The sequence below is a fragment of the Morone saxatilis genome, unplaced genomic scaffold (assembly GCF_004916995.1).
Source record: "Morone saxatilis isolate NCDOM2014 unplaced genomic scaffold, NCSU_SB_2.0 Contig21, whole genome shotgun sequence".
Taxonomy (NCBI): domain Eukaryota; kingdom Metazoa; phylum Chordata; class Actinopteri; family Moronidae; genus Morone; species Morone saxatilis.
Window position 1 is genome coordinate 9,925,043 of NW_023339774.1, and position 16,807 is coordinate 9,941,849.

General features: G+C 38.7%; 2 protein-coding genes across 2 annotated transcripts; one reads left to right on the top strand and one right to left on the bottom strand.

Annotated features, from left to right (window-relative positions):
• The first annotated feature begins 3,376 nt into the window (after nucleotides 1-3,376).
• Nucleotides 3,377-8,386, top strand: LOC118332306 (fucosyltransferase 7 (alpha (1,3) fucosyltransferase)). Its single transcript, XM_035667518.1, has 3 exons — nucleotides 3,377-3,620; nucleotides 5,168-5,288; nucleotides 6,898-8,386. Exon 3 carries the CDS (start codon nucleotides 6,946-6,948, stop codon nucleotides 7,990-7,992), a length of 1,047 nt encoding a protein of 348 aa, XP_035523411.1. The 5' UTR covers nucleotides 3,377-3,620; nucleotides 5,168-5,288; nucleotides 6,898-6,945; the 3' UTR covers nucleotides 7,993-8,386.
• Nucleotides 8,387-9,863: 1,477 nt separating this feature from the next.
• On the bottom strand, nucleotides 9,864-14,023 carry pou5f3 (POU domain, class 5, transcription factor 3). Its single transcript, XM_035667451.1, has 5 exons — nucleotides 12,606-14,023; nucleotides 12,334-12,445; nucleotides 11,786-11,916; nucleotides 11,330-11,494; nucleotides 9,864-11,232 (listed from the first exon to the last, which is right to left on the bottom strand). Exons 1-5 carry the CDS (start codon nucleotides 13,362-13,364, stop codon nucleotides 10,972-10,974), a joined length of 1,428 nt encoding a protein of 475 aa, XP_035523344.1. The 5' UTR covers nucleotides 13,365-14,023; the 3' UTR covers nucleotides 9,864-10,971.
• Between the last annotated feature and the right edge of the window lie 2,784 nt (nucleotides 14,024-16,807).

Genomic DNA, 16,807 nt, shown 5'->3' on the forward strand with positions numbered 1-16,807 from the left:
GAAGGTGCTCTTTGTACAGACTGTAAAAACAAATTTCCTCCACTGAGGACAATAAAGAATGAATCTGAATCTGAATCAGAATCTGAATCTGAATCACACTGTTTTTGCATTGTATGATATATCTTTATAAGATTTTCCTCAACTGGAACTAAAAAGTGAAACAATGAAAAACACAAACAGAACAAAAGTATTTGTCCAAATACTTTTGGCCATATAGTATATTTTCTTATCATGTCAGAAAGATCCTGCATGGTCACAATTAGGACACATTTTAAAGTTTGAAGTAGATATTTCTCTACAGTTTAATGAGAAAGGAGACTCACTTTCGTCTCTCTCACACACACACACACTTTCTCTCTCTGTCTGAGTTGTCAATTGCAGTTTGATGTGTTTGTTTTGTGTTCATCCCACAGCCTACTTTCAGTTGTTGGTCAGCATTCATGACTGTCAGAAAATGTAGCTGGTATTCACTGAGGTTTCACTGAGGTTTCTGTGATTGGAAAGAGGAGGGAAAAACATCCCCCGAGCAAGTTGACAAGAATAGAAATAAGCTTGCAAGCAGAGATGAGTGAGATAAAGATCCCAAAACAGAAAGAAACAGCTCGGTGGAGACATGACTTAAACCACACAGGACAGTGTAATTTCATAGGCGAGAACGCACAAAAACGGAGATCATGAGGGTGTGATTATCAGTCATCTCTGACTCTGTGCTGTGGAATTCACAAATTGGAGTCATATATTGTACAAGGTTAATTAAAGTAATTGAGTGTTTATTTAATACTATTGTTGAGAAGGCCTTAAATTAACTCAAACATCCCTGGTAACATTGAAAGGGACAACACAAAATGTCATGGGGTTTTTTGTTGTGCCTGTTGTTAGTGGTGAGTAAAGCTGACAAATAATATAACATGAAATCCTCCCAGTAAAAAAACCCTTCTATCACTTTCTTTGCATGCATGATAAACTGAAAGGCATTTGTGGTTTATCTCCTCCTCACTTTACTATTGCTTGATCAAACAATAAAAAAAAATCAGTTACAAAATGTCCAATGCCCAATGTCTGGTGAAATTATGTTTTGCTTTGCTGTATAATACAAGAATTATAGCACTTCACTTTTGTTTGAGTAACTGCTCAGATCATGTTTTTAAATGTTTTTATTTGTATTCATCTTATGCAAACCACAGGATGGACAGTAAAATGTAAAGCAACAGGCATAACAAGACAACAAAAGACAACAAAAGAATAAATATGCAATATAAAGTCAACACAGAAAAATAAAAATAAACTTTTTTACTTAGGACCCTTTAAAGCAATGCTATGTTTACTTGTTGCAACAGTTCAACCACATCGTGATGTTCATTTGAATGGGATTTAGAAGCATCAAGAGGAAAACTATTTCATGAAAAAGCAAAGATTAGAGAAATAAACATAAGCTCTGTAGCAGAAAAGGGTTACTTTCTTATTACATCTAAATATCCCAAAAACTATGTTTAGTTTAATATATTTACCCTGCTGAAACTGTAGTCTAAAACAATGTGTTAAATGACCTCAAGTAAATACTATATCAAAAAGGGAGAACATAGGCTATTGAAAGAATTCCTGCAGGATAATAAAGTTGTGTAGCATTGAAAAAGAAGACAATAACATAATGAACTGCACAGAAAGGTCCATCTTTGTGTATGTTTAAAAAATAAAAAGTAGTGAAATAAACCATTACATGATATTATACTTATGTCATTTTTCTGTTATTTCTATTCTACTAATATTGGTTGAAATTCCAAACAAATTGCACCAACACAGGTTAAATGTGAATGCACTGTCAGACTTACTCTGTACAACACTTCCCTCTTGTGGTCATTTTGTATACTAACTTAAATGGAAGCAAAACTGCAAACTTGACATGCTGTAAATCTAAATTTCAATTTAGGATATGGATGGGGCACAATTTTGATAGCAAATGCAGTATGAGCTGTTACACAGATAATTTAGTCCTGTTTCTGTAGTGCCAAAAAGCCTCTGATTGTCTGTTCAGGTATTCAGAAGATGCATGTTATAATAAAATATGCAGTACAATTTGGAACAAGTTTGGGAATAACAGTGTTAAAATTTTAAAAGATCATCAACAGAAGTGATGATTGTTATGGAAAGAAAAAAAATAACATCAAAATGATCAAAATTTCCCCGGTGTCGATACACAACTATAGGAGGCAATTTATGAAGAAATTGTGGGTGCAACATCCAGCATCAGTGTTGAAAAGCTAACGCTTAACTGAATTGCCAGCTTTAATTTGTATGAAAAAACAGCAGAAGAAGTATGAATAATGGCTGGGGGCTAAACTGACTTTCTGCTGGCTTAAATTTGTATCCTTTAGTACATTGTTTGTGCAGGAACCTTTTTTAATACAGAAATCTGACATCCCATTCTCTTCAATGGATTTTGGAACAAAAAATATACTTAGATTTCACTCAACCTTTTTTATGTTTTATGGATACATTACGTAGCAAATGTTTAATTCAGTAGGCTCATTCAGCAGCCCTGCAGGAGAGACACTGTGGTGGTTATGGGATATGTATACATAAGCAGGACACATACTTTTACTTTTTCTGACTGTGTAGAAATCCAATGTTTTTTTCTTTAAAGAAAGAAATAATGCACAATGCTTTGCCGAATTTACAAGAAGACATGTATTAAGACCTACTAATAGTTTGCTTGGAACAATAGGTATTGTGAACATTTGAAAGTTTTCTGAATCTACACCCAATAACGGAGCGAAGACCTCATGAGGAGTCATTTATGACTCATGGGAGGACATTTATTTCTTAGATATATTTTGGTTTGCCACTTCCTGCGGATGATACATTCATTTCTTTACACTAGCAAAGCTGTACTGACTGGCACCTGCCAAGAAGACACATATACGTACATTAAACAAATCTATTATATTAAAATAATGAAAAAGAGCACAATCAGGAGGAGGAGGAGTAAAAAATGTGAAGCACACATGCACACAATCATTAGAAAAAGCATGCAAGCACTGCATTGCATCTTTAAGTGTCTTTGTGTGTATATATTACTCTGCACATTAGTGCTCTTTTTGGTAGTTTTCTTTTGTATCAAGGACAAAAGATCAACTCCTTTCAAACTTTTTTAAAACCACCATACAATAAGTAACATTTTGGTACTAAATCTTTTTACCACCCACAACCTAGATGACTCACTGGTGTGTGTTCACCCTTGTGTAACCTCCATCTCAATTCTATATTGTTCAACACTTCCTCTTTTCCCATCAGTGCACACACATGCAGCAAACACCTCCTGATTATGATCAGTTGTTGCAAAGTGTTGCCTAAGACAGAAAGGAACAGAACATCATTACATTTACTAGAAAGCAGGAATTTAAGAGGGTGTGGAAGGAGAGATAGGGTGTGAGCCTCTAACACGATGCTACGTTCAAATCATATTCAAGAATCTTTCAGACAGCCACACCTCAGCTTCCTTAAAAGGGGTGCGTTTGGTTTTTAAACGCCTCAAGCTCATCATCAGGTTCCAACCAGCAGCGACCAAAAATGGTATTGGTGGAGTCTGAAAACAGAGAACGGAGCACTCATCTTGTGATCAGGTTAGTGGAGAAAGCGTTGGGGGGTTCTTTTTTCACATGTCTCTCTGATCAGTGTGGTCCGACTACTGAAATGTGTTGTATTCTCACATATTCTTCTGTATTCTGCAAAAAGTACAAAATCATGTATGTCAAAGCAGTTTGTACTTGATTTACTGTAAGTTAATAAATACATCAGGATGGAAAGTAAGTTGTATGTTGACTTTTACATCTGTACAACAGCCAGTGAGCAGAACAGTGCTGTTGCCAACATTAAAACTTTCACCACATCCTGCTCAGTTTTTCTTGATGTCTCAACTATAGAGGCTTACTTAAGAATTAATTACTTTAATTATATTAATCATATCTGGAGGCCCTTATGCGTTAAACTCACACCTTTGCTGGCTAATATTCTGGTTCCACAGAGACGGTGTGTACATTACATGGCTCTCTCTGTAGTCTCTGTGTTTCTGTTTTGCCCAGTGTGGTTCTGTGTAATTTAGCAACAGAGTTCTGCTCATTTTAAGCCGCAAGCTGTTCCTTAAATGCATTTTGTATTACAATAGTGTGAGGCATGACAGCTCGTGCCTGAGAGCACAAAAATGACTTATTGATGCAAAAAGTGCAGTCTGCAATCTAATGGGAGAGTTGCATAGCTTTGCTGCTCACTGTTTTAAAATAATTTGAAGCGCAGTGCAAACCTGATTAAGTGGGGTAAAGCGAGATTAGCCTGTAAGACTGCAGTACCTATGCAATAACAGCAGCAACATCATTTATAAGGTAGCATTTAAAGTAAAAAATTAGCTTAAACAGCATGTACACCTCCCTAATTCTATGGTTTTACACAGAAGAAGTCTAGATCCAATAGGAAGTTCTTATTGTGAGGTCTCATTAAGTAGTTGATAAATTAAATAAACCTAGATATCTCTCTTTCTGCACATTTTGTGGGAGTTTCCATGGGTCTGTGCAAACGTAGAAATAATAAATATGTAATTATGTATAGTATCTGTGTTTTGTCACATTTTCCCTTTCATGCAAACATACAAAAACACAAACACACATTTTTCCAGAATATCTAACTTTTAGTTTTGTTGCACATGTCCTTTGTCTTTGTCATGTCCTTTGTGAGTCTTCCTTATTTCTATTTCCTTATTTGTTCAGTTGTATGTCATTTTCTTTGTCTTGCGAAAAGTAAAACCCTGTAGTTTCAAGTCTGTTTCACAATTCTGTTCGTCTTTATGAGCTCACATGTTCCTTACCAAGCAGAAACACATACATACACTGTGTACATACATACAGCAGTAAGGCAAGCAGTTTCTAAGAAAGAGAGAAACTTAACACAAATAACTTTTTTCAATGACTAAATGACTGAATTTTAATTTACTGTTATTTCAATAATAATAATTTTATGAATTATTGACCGATCTTTTTTTTTTCCAGAAAAGATTTGAAAAGTAAAAGCATAACATATTTGTGGTCACTGATTGTGATGTCAGTGAATCTTAATATATGATTTCTGGCTTCAGCTACAGTACTTCTGACTAATGCTTTCTTTCTTTTTATCCATATAGAAAAAGGAAAACGATTTTCTTGATTCATGGTTGAACAGAAACCTATCATGGTCTCTGATTTGACTGAGTTGTGGTGAGGCGTCTTCATATTGGGAGTCACAGGCTGAGTTGGAGTACCTGAGTGAGTTCTCATTACAATCATGATGGTCCCGATGCAAAAACTAACCCTGCATTAGAATGACTGCTACAGCAGACTTTTATTCATTTTAAGAAAGTTCTTAAGGATCTTTTGCTTTTCTAAGTAAATGTATATCATCACCTAGTGTCTATAAATTGAAGTAGTTTTAGTGAATTACATCCATTTTCTGTTCAGTTAGAGCTATAAATTGGTCAATTACAGACAGGTCGGATGTCTTCACAGCTGCTAGAGTCAAATCTGCAGACGGGTGTTTTCATCCATCTGTGTCACTGACATAACTGCCACACCCATAGAATCCCCCTTTGAAATGCTGTCTTTTTTTCCTGTTTACGTATGTCAATACAAAGTTCCCCAGCTGTTTTGTTACTGTCTGTGAGCGTCCTGTAATAACCTTGAATGTGTAGCTTTCACATGAGAACTTGATGCAGCCCTGATTAAAATGCTGTCCCTGAATATGGATTTAGGGTTACTATTCATGCATTCATTAAGCCTATTTGTTTATCTTTTTTTCATCCTAAATATTAGAGGAAATATAAATAAATAACTAAAATAATAAATTGATCATATTTGTTATTACAGTAGATAAAAAAATATATACAATTTGTAAAATATTATATTTACAAGGATTCACAATATTGGAGAGTCAATATTATCTTACATTAGGAGGACAGATTGAAAGAACTACTGGCATTCACAGGATTTAGCCAGATCGTGTAATGTGGTAAAATTAATCTTAATTGCAAAATATTATGTTCAAAGTCTATTCAGTGTAACTTTAGAGCCAAACAAAAAGTTATTTTCCATGAAAATAAGAAAGTCACAGTGAGTCAATCATCATTTTAAGTGTAGAAATGAGAGGAGAAGCTTACTACTTAATTTTAAGTCAATCCTTATTTCTCAACCTGATAAAAAGCACAAATATATTTTGTTTGTATGGATTTTGGACAGAAATGAATCTCTACTTTTGGTGATTCTACATTCACACAGACTATATAGGAATTTGTTGTTTTGTTCTTACATGACAGATGACAAACAAATACACTGCTGACTATTTTTATATAAAGTCAATCAAATGAAATGTCAGAGATAAACTGACCTGTTGATGGTTATCTGTGTTCATTGTTAAAGCAGTGCGTTTGCAACTTATAGCTGCTTATCTATAAATCATGTATACTTCTACTACTACATTTTTGATGACCATTGATTTCCACTCAATGCAGCAAAATGAAAATGAACTTATTTTTGGGGGAATTATATTCCTCTGGTTGAGAGGTGGTTTATGGTCAGCGCCTTAACTCCTACACCACCAGGGCTTCAACAAATTGATTTAAAAGGTTGCACTATAATTACCTCTCAGTTATCTTTATCATATAAACTACTAGATGCAGCATGGAACAGAAGAAAAGTACAATCCTCATTTCTAAAACACATAGTTTTCAAAATGGGTATTTGTGAAGTATATGTGATTCGCAGTAAATGGGCTTAAACATGGAAAAATAACTGATGTGGTAATTTAATATCTGTTTAGGTAAAGCCACAAAAACCTCATCGATCATTCATTATCACACTTCTTCATTCCTTTTTGCGACAGGGGTGTGAAAACACTAAAAAGACTCAAACACTCAGACTACTCAACTCAATGAAGAAGTACCTCCTCCTCTTTTTTCTCGGTGTTTTACCGCTGTGTCTTCTCAATGGATGGCTGACAGGATTCCAATCCCTACCCCCCATAAACCCCTCCACCTTCTCGAGCAGCAATAGAAATGTAACCATCCTGCTGTGGTACTGGCCCTTCAATAAGCCATTCAGCTTAAGGGGTGATGTGTGCTGGGACCTCTATCACATCCCTGGCTGTAGACTGGTGGACCAGCGCTCCTTGTTCCCCTCAGCTGATGTGGTGGTGTTTCACAACAGAGAGTTGGTAATGGGCCGCCAAAAGCTGCCCTTTGACCTTCCGCGGCCACAGGGCCAGAGGTGGGCCTGGATGTCTCTGGAGGCCCCTGTTTATAATGGAAACTTGAGAAATTATGGACATATCTTCAACATGACCATAACCTACAGGAGAGATGCTGATATCACTGTACCCTACGGTGAGCTGCTACCAAAGGCAGCTGAAGAACATCTGCAGGAAGACGGCCCTCTTAATAAGACCTCTCTGGTCTGTTGGGTAATCAGCAACTACAGGACCCAGCACAAGAGAAGCCAAGCGTACAAACAGCTCAATGCCACAGTTCCTGTGAAGGTTTACGGTCGTTGGACAAAGAGACCCCTCCCCTCTAAAGCCCTTTTACCTACCATCTCTCGCTGCTACTTTTATTTGGCTTTTGAGAACTCAGTCGCCAAAGATTACATCACAGAGAAGCTGTGGAGGAATGCTTACCTCGGCGGGGCAGTGCCTGTGGTCTTGGGACCGCCATTAAGCGACTACAAAGCTGTGGCTCCACCTAATTCTTTAATACACCTTGATGAGTTTGCATCAGTCAAAGACTTAGGAAAGTATCTACAACAGCTAGCAATGGACAAGAAACGCTACAATGAATATTTTACCTGGAAACATCAGTGGAAAGTGAAGCTGTACACAGACTGGAGGGAGAGACTGTGTAAGATCTGCTCACAGTACAACAATTTACCTCAGCAAAAGGTTTACTCTGACCTAGAGGCCTGGGTCAGTGCTCCTAACACTTGAGCTTGCATAGTTGTAGTTATCTTTTTATTGATACTACATTTCTGACAAATTACCATATATAATAATGTTTCAGTGTGTTCAGTTTCCATTTTATTGCTGTGCCAGAAACAAAAAACACAGATGAAAGAAATTGGAGAAAATGAAGAGGAAGAAACTTGAGTATTGCAGAAAAGAATTATATTGTTGAGATTTACGAAACTATGTAACAACCATGAATACACAACTAACATGCTTTAACTAATGACCAAGTGAATTAAATTCTTAGCACTTTGTACCAAACACCTGACCTCTCTAGGGTTAAAAGAATAGTTCACTTCCTTGCAGAGTTATAGGGGAGAAGAGTGATACCATTCTCATGTTTGCACAGTAAATATGGTAACAACTGTTTCTCATCTAACTCATTTGTTTTTTTTTTTTTTTTTTTTTTTTTTTTTTTTTTGGTAAATAGTTTCATGTGGGTTATTTCCCAAACCTGTAACTAATTGAAAAGTTTGACCGTCACATAGCTCACAGTTCAGTGCACTTTAAGAACATGGATATAACCCCCAACCTACATGTACTCCAAAAACACCTGGCAACCTATGTGGTTCCTATGTGGTTCCATTTAAAAAGGACCCCCCCCCCAACCAAAACAAAAAAAAAATATATATATATATAGAAATATAAATATATATATATACCTATAGCTATATATACGAAAACAATGTTGACCCCCAGCTTGAAGTAAACTCCAACTCCACACTGCTGTTAGTGCTGAATATAATGAAGCTACAGCTGAAAATTCAGTATATCCTCTAAATACAAGAATTTTTAGATGTTCATAATCCTGTTTCATTCAAACAGTAGGCAAGGTGGGGTGCCCGGTTAGCTCACTTGTAGAAGGGCCTTGGCGACCCCATATATGCCGAGGTATAGTTGGAGGCACGAGATAGACATAGCGGATGCATACCCCCCTACCTCAGTCTACCCTACCTTTCCTGTCTATCTTCGGCTGTCCTAATAAAGGCATGAAAAGGCCAAAAAAATAACTTAAAAAAAAAAAAAAACAGTAGGCAAGGTGTTGAATATCATTTTTTTATTAATTTGATGCAATTTAATCTGCTCTGTATTTGATTTTGAAGATGCCCATCTTCCCTTGCCAATAAATATTTTTTTACTGAAGAAGTCTGAGTGTCATTGCAGGGAACTACTATGAATTAATTCAGACTACTTATCTAACTAAAGCACAACTTCCTCAAATCTATTTTCAGTTACGGTAGGTAATGATTCTGTTTGTTAAGGTGCCTCAAACTATAATTTCAGTTCCTCATTCATTAAACCACATCTGGTTGTAAACCAAGAAGTAGAATTGTACAATAGTAAGTCTGTTATTGAACTGCACAACAAAAAAAAAAGACTTTTTAGTGGGACGTTCTTACGGGATACAGTTTCATTGTAAAGTCAGTTTTACTTGATTAGTAGGTATAGATACATTAAGGTTTAGAGTGATTTGATTGAAGACATCTCAGTGTAACTAACATTTCAATAACTTAATCAGTTTACAAATTTGAGAAAAACTGATGAGGCTAATAGTTAAAATTTCCCCCTCACACATTAGTAAATATTTGTCAGTAAAATAATTCATCACATCTTATTGTTAACACTAAAGTAACTCTGGGCTAAAGGATTGTTCCAATGTTCTTCTGAGAACTCTTAAAAGTTTAGTCTTGCTAATAGATTTGTGGACATCTATAGGGACTTCTAAATCATGTAAGGTATAGCCAGAGGACTGACATTTAATGTCTTTTCTAAAGTTTACAGACAACCTAGTAAAGAATAAACTTAAAAACAAACAAAAAAAACCAAGACCAGACAAGAGAAATACTGCAATGAGCACCCAAACTTGATTTTTAGTATTGACTGTTATTCAACAATTCATAAACATAAAAACCCTTTACAATAAAAACAAAATGGAGGTATTGAAATACAATTTGACTGTTGTAGCTTCAACTTGACACTTAAATTGATCAGTCAGGTTAGACTTAATCTCGCTACCACCTGAGAAAAATACTGACTGTGTGCAATTGGCAGAATTAGCAGCTAAGACACTTTGGAGTAACAAATCATAAGTCACACTCCCTCAAAATATTACTAACCCATCGGCGGTAAAAATATTTTGTAAAGATGTCGATGACAATCAACAACTTTAAATCTGGGTTCAGTATACAAATGGGACATAAAAAAAAAAAGATATAATATTCAACATTACAAAAGCAACTTTGTTCAAAAATCTGAGAAATGCGCCAAGAACATGAGGGTGCAGTTTCCATTTCATTGACAGTTCAGACTAATACTGTAGATGCTCTATTCAGATGGGACACAAAAAGTATTGCACAAACATTGACCAAACTTGTTGACGGTAAATTCTGTTCAAAGAGGGTCACACTGAAATTCCTTAGATAACCTAGATCTTTCCTTATCTGCACCACAGAGAACCTACCCACAATTTAGTACAAGTGGAAGGAAAACCCTGGTTCTTTAACCCTGTTCACATTCACTTACTCCACAACAGGACCATATACTGAAGTACCACTTTGGCATTGTTCTTAACCTGCAATGATTAAACCTATAATGATTAAAACCTATGGAATAACTTACTATGCACTATCCAAAAACACAAGGCACATTCAGAAAAATTTGGTTTAAATTGTTCCCGTTTTAGTCTTAAGTCAAAGCATATGTTGAGATGCATTTCATGGTAAGAGGATGTGGCCCTTGGCAGTTTCATCATCTAAACGGGGAAAAGAAACCACTTTTATCCACCTTCCACTGCTGCACTCAGTAGAAGAGCTTCCACACTTTTGAATGTTTCTATCCACCGATATGATCGGTCCATCTCGTTATTGGATTTAGAGGCTCGTCTTCAGCTTGAGTTGGGGTTGGACAGAGAGGCTCTGGGAAGGCAATCTGTGGTTTTGGCTGGGGACTACCTGAGTGTGCTTATCCAGTTAGGTGACTAACCAGTCCGGGGTGTAGGGCTTGTTTCAGGACGTCAGGCCGATGAAGCTGGGGCATATAGAGTGTGGGAGGAGGGGCACCGGGGTAGCTGGAAGTAGGGTAGCCCTGACTGGGAATGGGGGAAGGGACCATGTTCAGTGGGGAAGGACTCTGCTCGTAGTACTGACCATCGCACTCCTCATCTAGTGGCAAGGCCAGGCGCTTTCCTTTCTGTCTTCTGTTGCAGAACCAGACGCGTACCACCTGTCATGGACAGCATTTATCTTTTAAAAATGTGACCAATAGACAGACAATCTTTAAAAAAAAGTCGAACTGTATCACTTTTAGAGTTTGTACTTACATCTCTCTCCAAACCCAGGTCATCTGAGATGTGTGTGATCTCCTGGGTGTTGGGCTTGGGACACTTAATGAAGTAAGATTCCAGAGCAGAGCGCACTGCCCCCTCCAGACTGGTCCTCCTCTTTCTTTTTCTGGTGTCAACAAATACCCGCTCGATCTTGTACATCTGAGGACATCAGAAACATTTTAATATGGGTTCATACAACTTTATTTTGTGCATTTGTAAACAATTTGGTGTATGTAGGTCATGGTTCAAATAAGGTTTCTTGGGAGTACTAAACAGCTTGAGTATGGCCACCAGATGGCATATCACACTTCACAAGAATGGAGGGTCTTCATTCAGGTTTGCTCAGCAGGAAGTTAGCTAGACCTGAAAAGACCAACCGATCCCATGAAGCTTGTTGATCATCTGTTGTCTTGTTAACTAGTTGGCAGATGTCAAGAAATGCAGACTTACATCCTGGGGATTTTCCGAGGTTTCTGCCTCATTCAGCCATCTCTGAAGAAGGGGCTTCAGCTTGCACATGTTCTTGAAGCTCAACTGCAGAGCCTCGAAACGGCAAATAGTCGTCTGGCTGAACATCTTACCTACACAGACAAACAAACATGAAATATCCCATGGAAATAAACTAAGAATGGTTGACTTAAGAGCCTTGATTTGAGAGCCATCGGTCATGGATGTGCATTCCTATCGTTAGAAGACTGCAGATATAAGTTTAAGTGAAACGTTTGACAAACCTGGACATGAATGGACAAGATCACTTCTTAACTACTGTTAGGAACGTGGTTAAAAGATTATTAAATACTGATGCATAAGAAACTACAAATCCAGTAAATATGTCCACATGGACAGCCATACATGGTAGCTCCCAAATTGGCTCTATGACTAAGTACTCAGGTTTCCATATCTATCACTTAAGATCCAAGCAACCTCTTTTTAAAAAGTAAAAAGTATAACAGAGGTTGAAAAAAAAAAAAAAAAAAAAGTATAATATGAAAACTTACCATAAAGGTTACCTAGGGCAAGGCCAACATCAGCTTGAGTGAAACCTAAGGTAATGCGTTTGTGTTTCAGCTCCTTAGCGAACTGCTCCAGTTCTTCCGTGGAAAGATTCTCCTGAAAAATTGATATGATTTGAGTTTGAAAATGTGGGCTCATGTCTAGGTGGCACTTACATTCTTTGGACATGTTCTCTACAAGTTGCATTGGTTCTCACAAAAGGAAACAGTGCATATTTTGGTGAATACTGGACATCTGTTTTAATAGTTGTCCTTACCTCCTCAGAGTCGCTGCACCCGCCGCTGGAGGACCCGCTGCTCCGCGTGGAGGAGGCCGGGTTCTGAGTCTGCGGCCCGGTGACAGCCTGAGTTGTGTTCACGCTGAAAAACGCGTTCCCTGGAAGCCCGTTGCTTGGGGGCGAAGGGGACATAGATGGTGAAGATGCAGATGATGTTGAGGGGTTTTGGTTATTACTGCCCGGTGGTGTGATGTGGGTGATTCCGGGCCAGAAGGACGGGTTCCAGGCCGTAGAGTAGAAGACTCCATGGGGCATGGCGGCGGAGGTTGGAGGTGTTGGATACTGCTGAACTTTTATTTCCGTTGAGTAGTCATCACCGGTGTCCTTCTCAGTCTTTATTTCGGGCAGTTTGATTTGCTCCCTGGTCTCGGCTATTGGGGGACTCAGGTTTATAGGCTGGGTAGCTGCTGTTACGCCGGGTACTTGGCCGGTGTACTCGGGTGCAGCAAAGGGATACCAGTGCTTGGGTTGCCCAAACTCTCCAGCCTGCAGGTCGGATCCCCTATAGTCACCGGCGACGGGTGGAAAGGGGAAAAAGGTCTGTGCAGAAGCCGATGTGATGCCACTGTACGCGGTTTTATTGTAGAGGAAGCTCGGGTCTGGAAGGACGCCGTGAGGAAGCTGAAATGACGCAGCGCTGCCCAAGATATCCTGACCCAAAATCTGGGTGCAAGGGTTGGTCCGGCTGAAGTCATAGGGCCGGCTTTGGCACTCTGGACTCTGCGATCTTTCAGACATCTTCCAAGCGGTGTGAGAGCCTCTTGACAAGAGAGCGTCCAGAATTAAAAGTTTAAAAAAAGCTCATCCGTTTCCAAGTTTACGCACCAACCAAAGAGGGATGAGCGAGGGAGAAGTTGTCCAGAAGAAGAAAAACAGCAGCAGTCCGACAAAAGTCCGTTTGTGGGGAAATTCTGCAAAAATGTGGGCCTGAGAAGTTGCCGTTTTGGTGCAACATAACCACCAATATGCCTACGGCCTACTCCATGAATTCCAACCTTTTGACACGCCACTTACCTCACCTTCAAGCTCAAATGTCCCTCTCCTGCCTCTGCTCCACAGGTTTTCCTAATCACAGCTGCGGGTGTTGCAGATCACCGTAACTCTTCGCCCATTGGCTGGCGCAGACAATTGCGCACAGCTGATGGTGAATTTGTGAATGACCTTGATTCATCCCAAAGTAGTGGGCGTGTTTTCACATAAACTTTGAGCCTTTTTTTTGCCTCTCTCTTTTTTTTTTTTATTTAAAACGCATTACGCGCAATGCGAAATCATTACTCGGGGAAATATTAATAGCTAATTCGACGTCACCTTAAAAAGCATATTTACATTGCTAAATAGGCACAGGTCAGTGCTCCAGTAAATACATATTGTAACACTACAACCCGCTCACCCAGCACATGAATTATAAAGCTTGGGTTTGTTTAAATTATTCCCCTTTGAGGAGATGGCTTTGATATTAAAATACCTCTCATTGAGGCTTCACTCAGACGTGAATTCGTTTTAATCACGTACATTTAAACAAAATGAAAATAAACTGACACTGTAATCCTGAATAACTGCGATAGAACAAATTACCTTAATTAATCAGGACACGTTTAATTTGAAGCAAACAGATCTAAGGGCCAGGGCTAATTTATGCTTTTGAGAATGTTTTGCTCATAAGCAGCAACACATGCATGCCAGAAATAAAAAAATAAAATGAAAGGAAATGTGTAATTCTCGGGAAGTGCAATAGGCTATTTATCAAGCAGAAGGCGGGCAGTGTGAGATACATTCATGTGAAAGATGGTGGCAGATAAACAAGTGTTAGTGACTTGAAAGGTTGGTTTGTGGTGAAGTGGGAAGGTTTTGTGCATGGTGGGAAACACGAATTTGTTCATCCTTTTGTGAGAACCAATGCAACTTGTAGAGAACATGTCCAAAGAATGTAAGTGCCACCTAGACATGAGCCCACATTTTCAAACTCAAATCATATTAAATTTTTCAGGAGAATCTTTCCACGGAAGAACTGGAGCAGTTCGCTAAGAAGCTGAAACACAAACTATGTTAATTCTGCTTTGCCAAGATGAATCTTTGTACAGTAGGCTATATTAAAAACGCTAAATGTTTTGATATGTTGGTTATTGTCGCTCTTGAAGTTCTCGCCTAGTCTAGAAAACTGAGAACTACTGTAAATCATGAAATAACCAAGAGCATTCAGGTGAACTTCTCCCATTCAGTCTTGATCGGTGGCCATTCAAAAGCCTGGATGGTCAGAGCACTGTACAGATGCGCTCCCCCAGCGCGAGTAGTTTGCCGCAGATTGCGGCAGGAAGACACACTGCGGGAAGGGAGAGGGGGTGCCATTGTACGACCTGGCCCCGGGGCACCCCGTGGATTTCAGATCCCGAGTTGCGATGGTCGACCATTAGCTCCTTTTCAGATTGGAACAATAAGTCTCAACCCTTTGATTCCGCCCCACACCCACCTCCTCCCCCTTTCCCCTCCTGTCCTCTGAAACAAACACCAAGCTGAAGTTTCACTCTGGTCTGCAGGGTTGACTGAGGGCCAATACCCTGGCATCCCTTCTGATATGGCCTAAAGGTCCAAAACTGGTCTGAGGACCAATTTGTTGGAATATCTCTAGTACATTTGGTATTCAGCTTGAGATAATTGAGCATCTAATCCATCCCTTTTTGTTGTAGAACAAAGCTAAAATGTTTTTATGCTTTGTGACCCATCAAAATAAAGTGATACCTGAGTGGTGAATAATTTGATCAAATAAACATGTTACTTTTGCAGATTATACTATTTGATTATTATTCAGAGGCTTATAGACATAAATGTGTATTTAGAAGAAAATATAGAATGAAAAATATCAGAAAAGAATGATAATTCATTTTGTTAGACCTCAAAGTTATCTCATGGCATCATTGCAAACAGCAGTTATTGAAAATACACAGAATTTCTTCTTCTGAACCTGAAAAATCAGCTTTTACTTTTACTACACTGAAACCAGAAGAACAGCTCTCTGTCTGTTCTCCCAGATAGAAAGTCATGTAGGTCCAGGCCAGGGAACCTTGGGGAGACCACAAGAGCCTGGTAAATAGCTTAAAAGACATCAAACCCCAACTATACAAGCATTGTCCTGGGCCATGGACTTGGGAGAATAATTGTCATGCAAAAGACGGAGCAAGCAAGAAGAAATAGTAGACTTCAGGCAGGGCTTCAGAGAGAAAGGGACAGCAGAGCAAAGAGCTCATAGGGTGTCCAAAGGAGGGGGGCAGTATTGAATAGCTCGGTACAGTGAGGAGGAGATGTGTGAGGGGAGTATCTGGGGATTTGGTTGAAAACCCCCCAGATGTCTCAGATCTTGCCTTTAGTTCTTTTTAAGTGGCCTCTTCAAGACACCTCAGAGATCTGCTCGCGGGGCACGTCCAGTCAAACAGAGAAAGAGGGAAAGTTTCAGATAAAAGAAAGCTTTACAGCAGCAGTCTGAATGTCTTGCACACCTCAAACAGTCACACCAGTGAAGACAAAACACCTCTAACTTGAGCAGTAGGACCAAAACAAATCCCAAAGTATCAGTCTGTATTTTTAAAAAAAATCATCCTACCCATTGTTCATTATAGTCCTTGCTCTTGTTCATTTTTCCTTCTTCCACTCACCATCACCATAGGCATTCAATTGAAAGCAACACTGTTCATTTGTGATATCAAATTAGGACACGTTGTTGTCTTAAATATGAATTAAATGATCCCTGTTATGTGACTGATGATTGATCCCATTGTAAGAAACCGTCACCGCCTTTCATTTGAGGATGTACGGGTTTGAACGCATCTATATGACACTTGTGAAGATGACACGTCGATGTAGCTGCACTTAGTCTCGCTGTAAGAAACCGTCATTGCCTCTCGCTTGAGGACATATGGGTTTGACTGTGTCTATATGACACTTGTGAAAATGACACATTGATGTATTGTTGCACTTGTCACCTCAAGAGGTGAGACTGTCATTTTCAGTAAGCAGTTTATGTTAATTTAGTTCCTAAATAAACTGCTTCTGCTTATTACATACGCTAAAAACGGGTGCTAAAATTGTTAGAAATTATAGATCACAAACTTTATGAATAATGAAACTATAGTTTTATCGCTAAATGTTAAAAAATAAAATGGGCATAAATCTCAGTCACTACGGTTAAA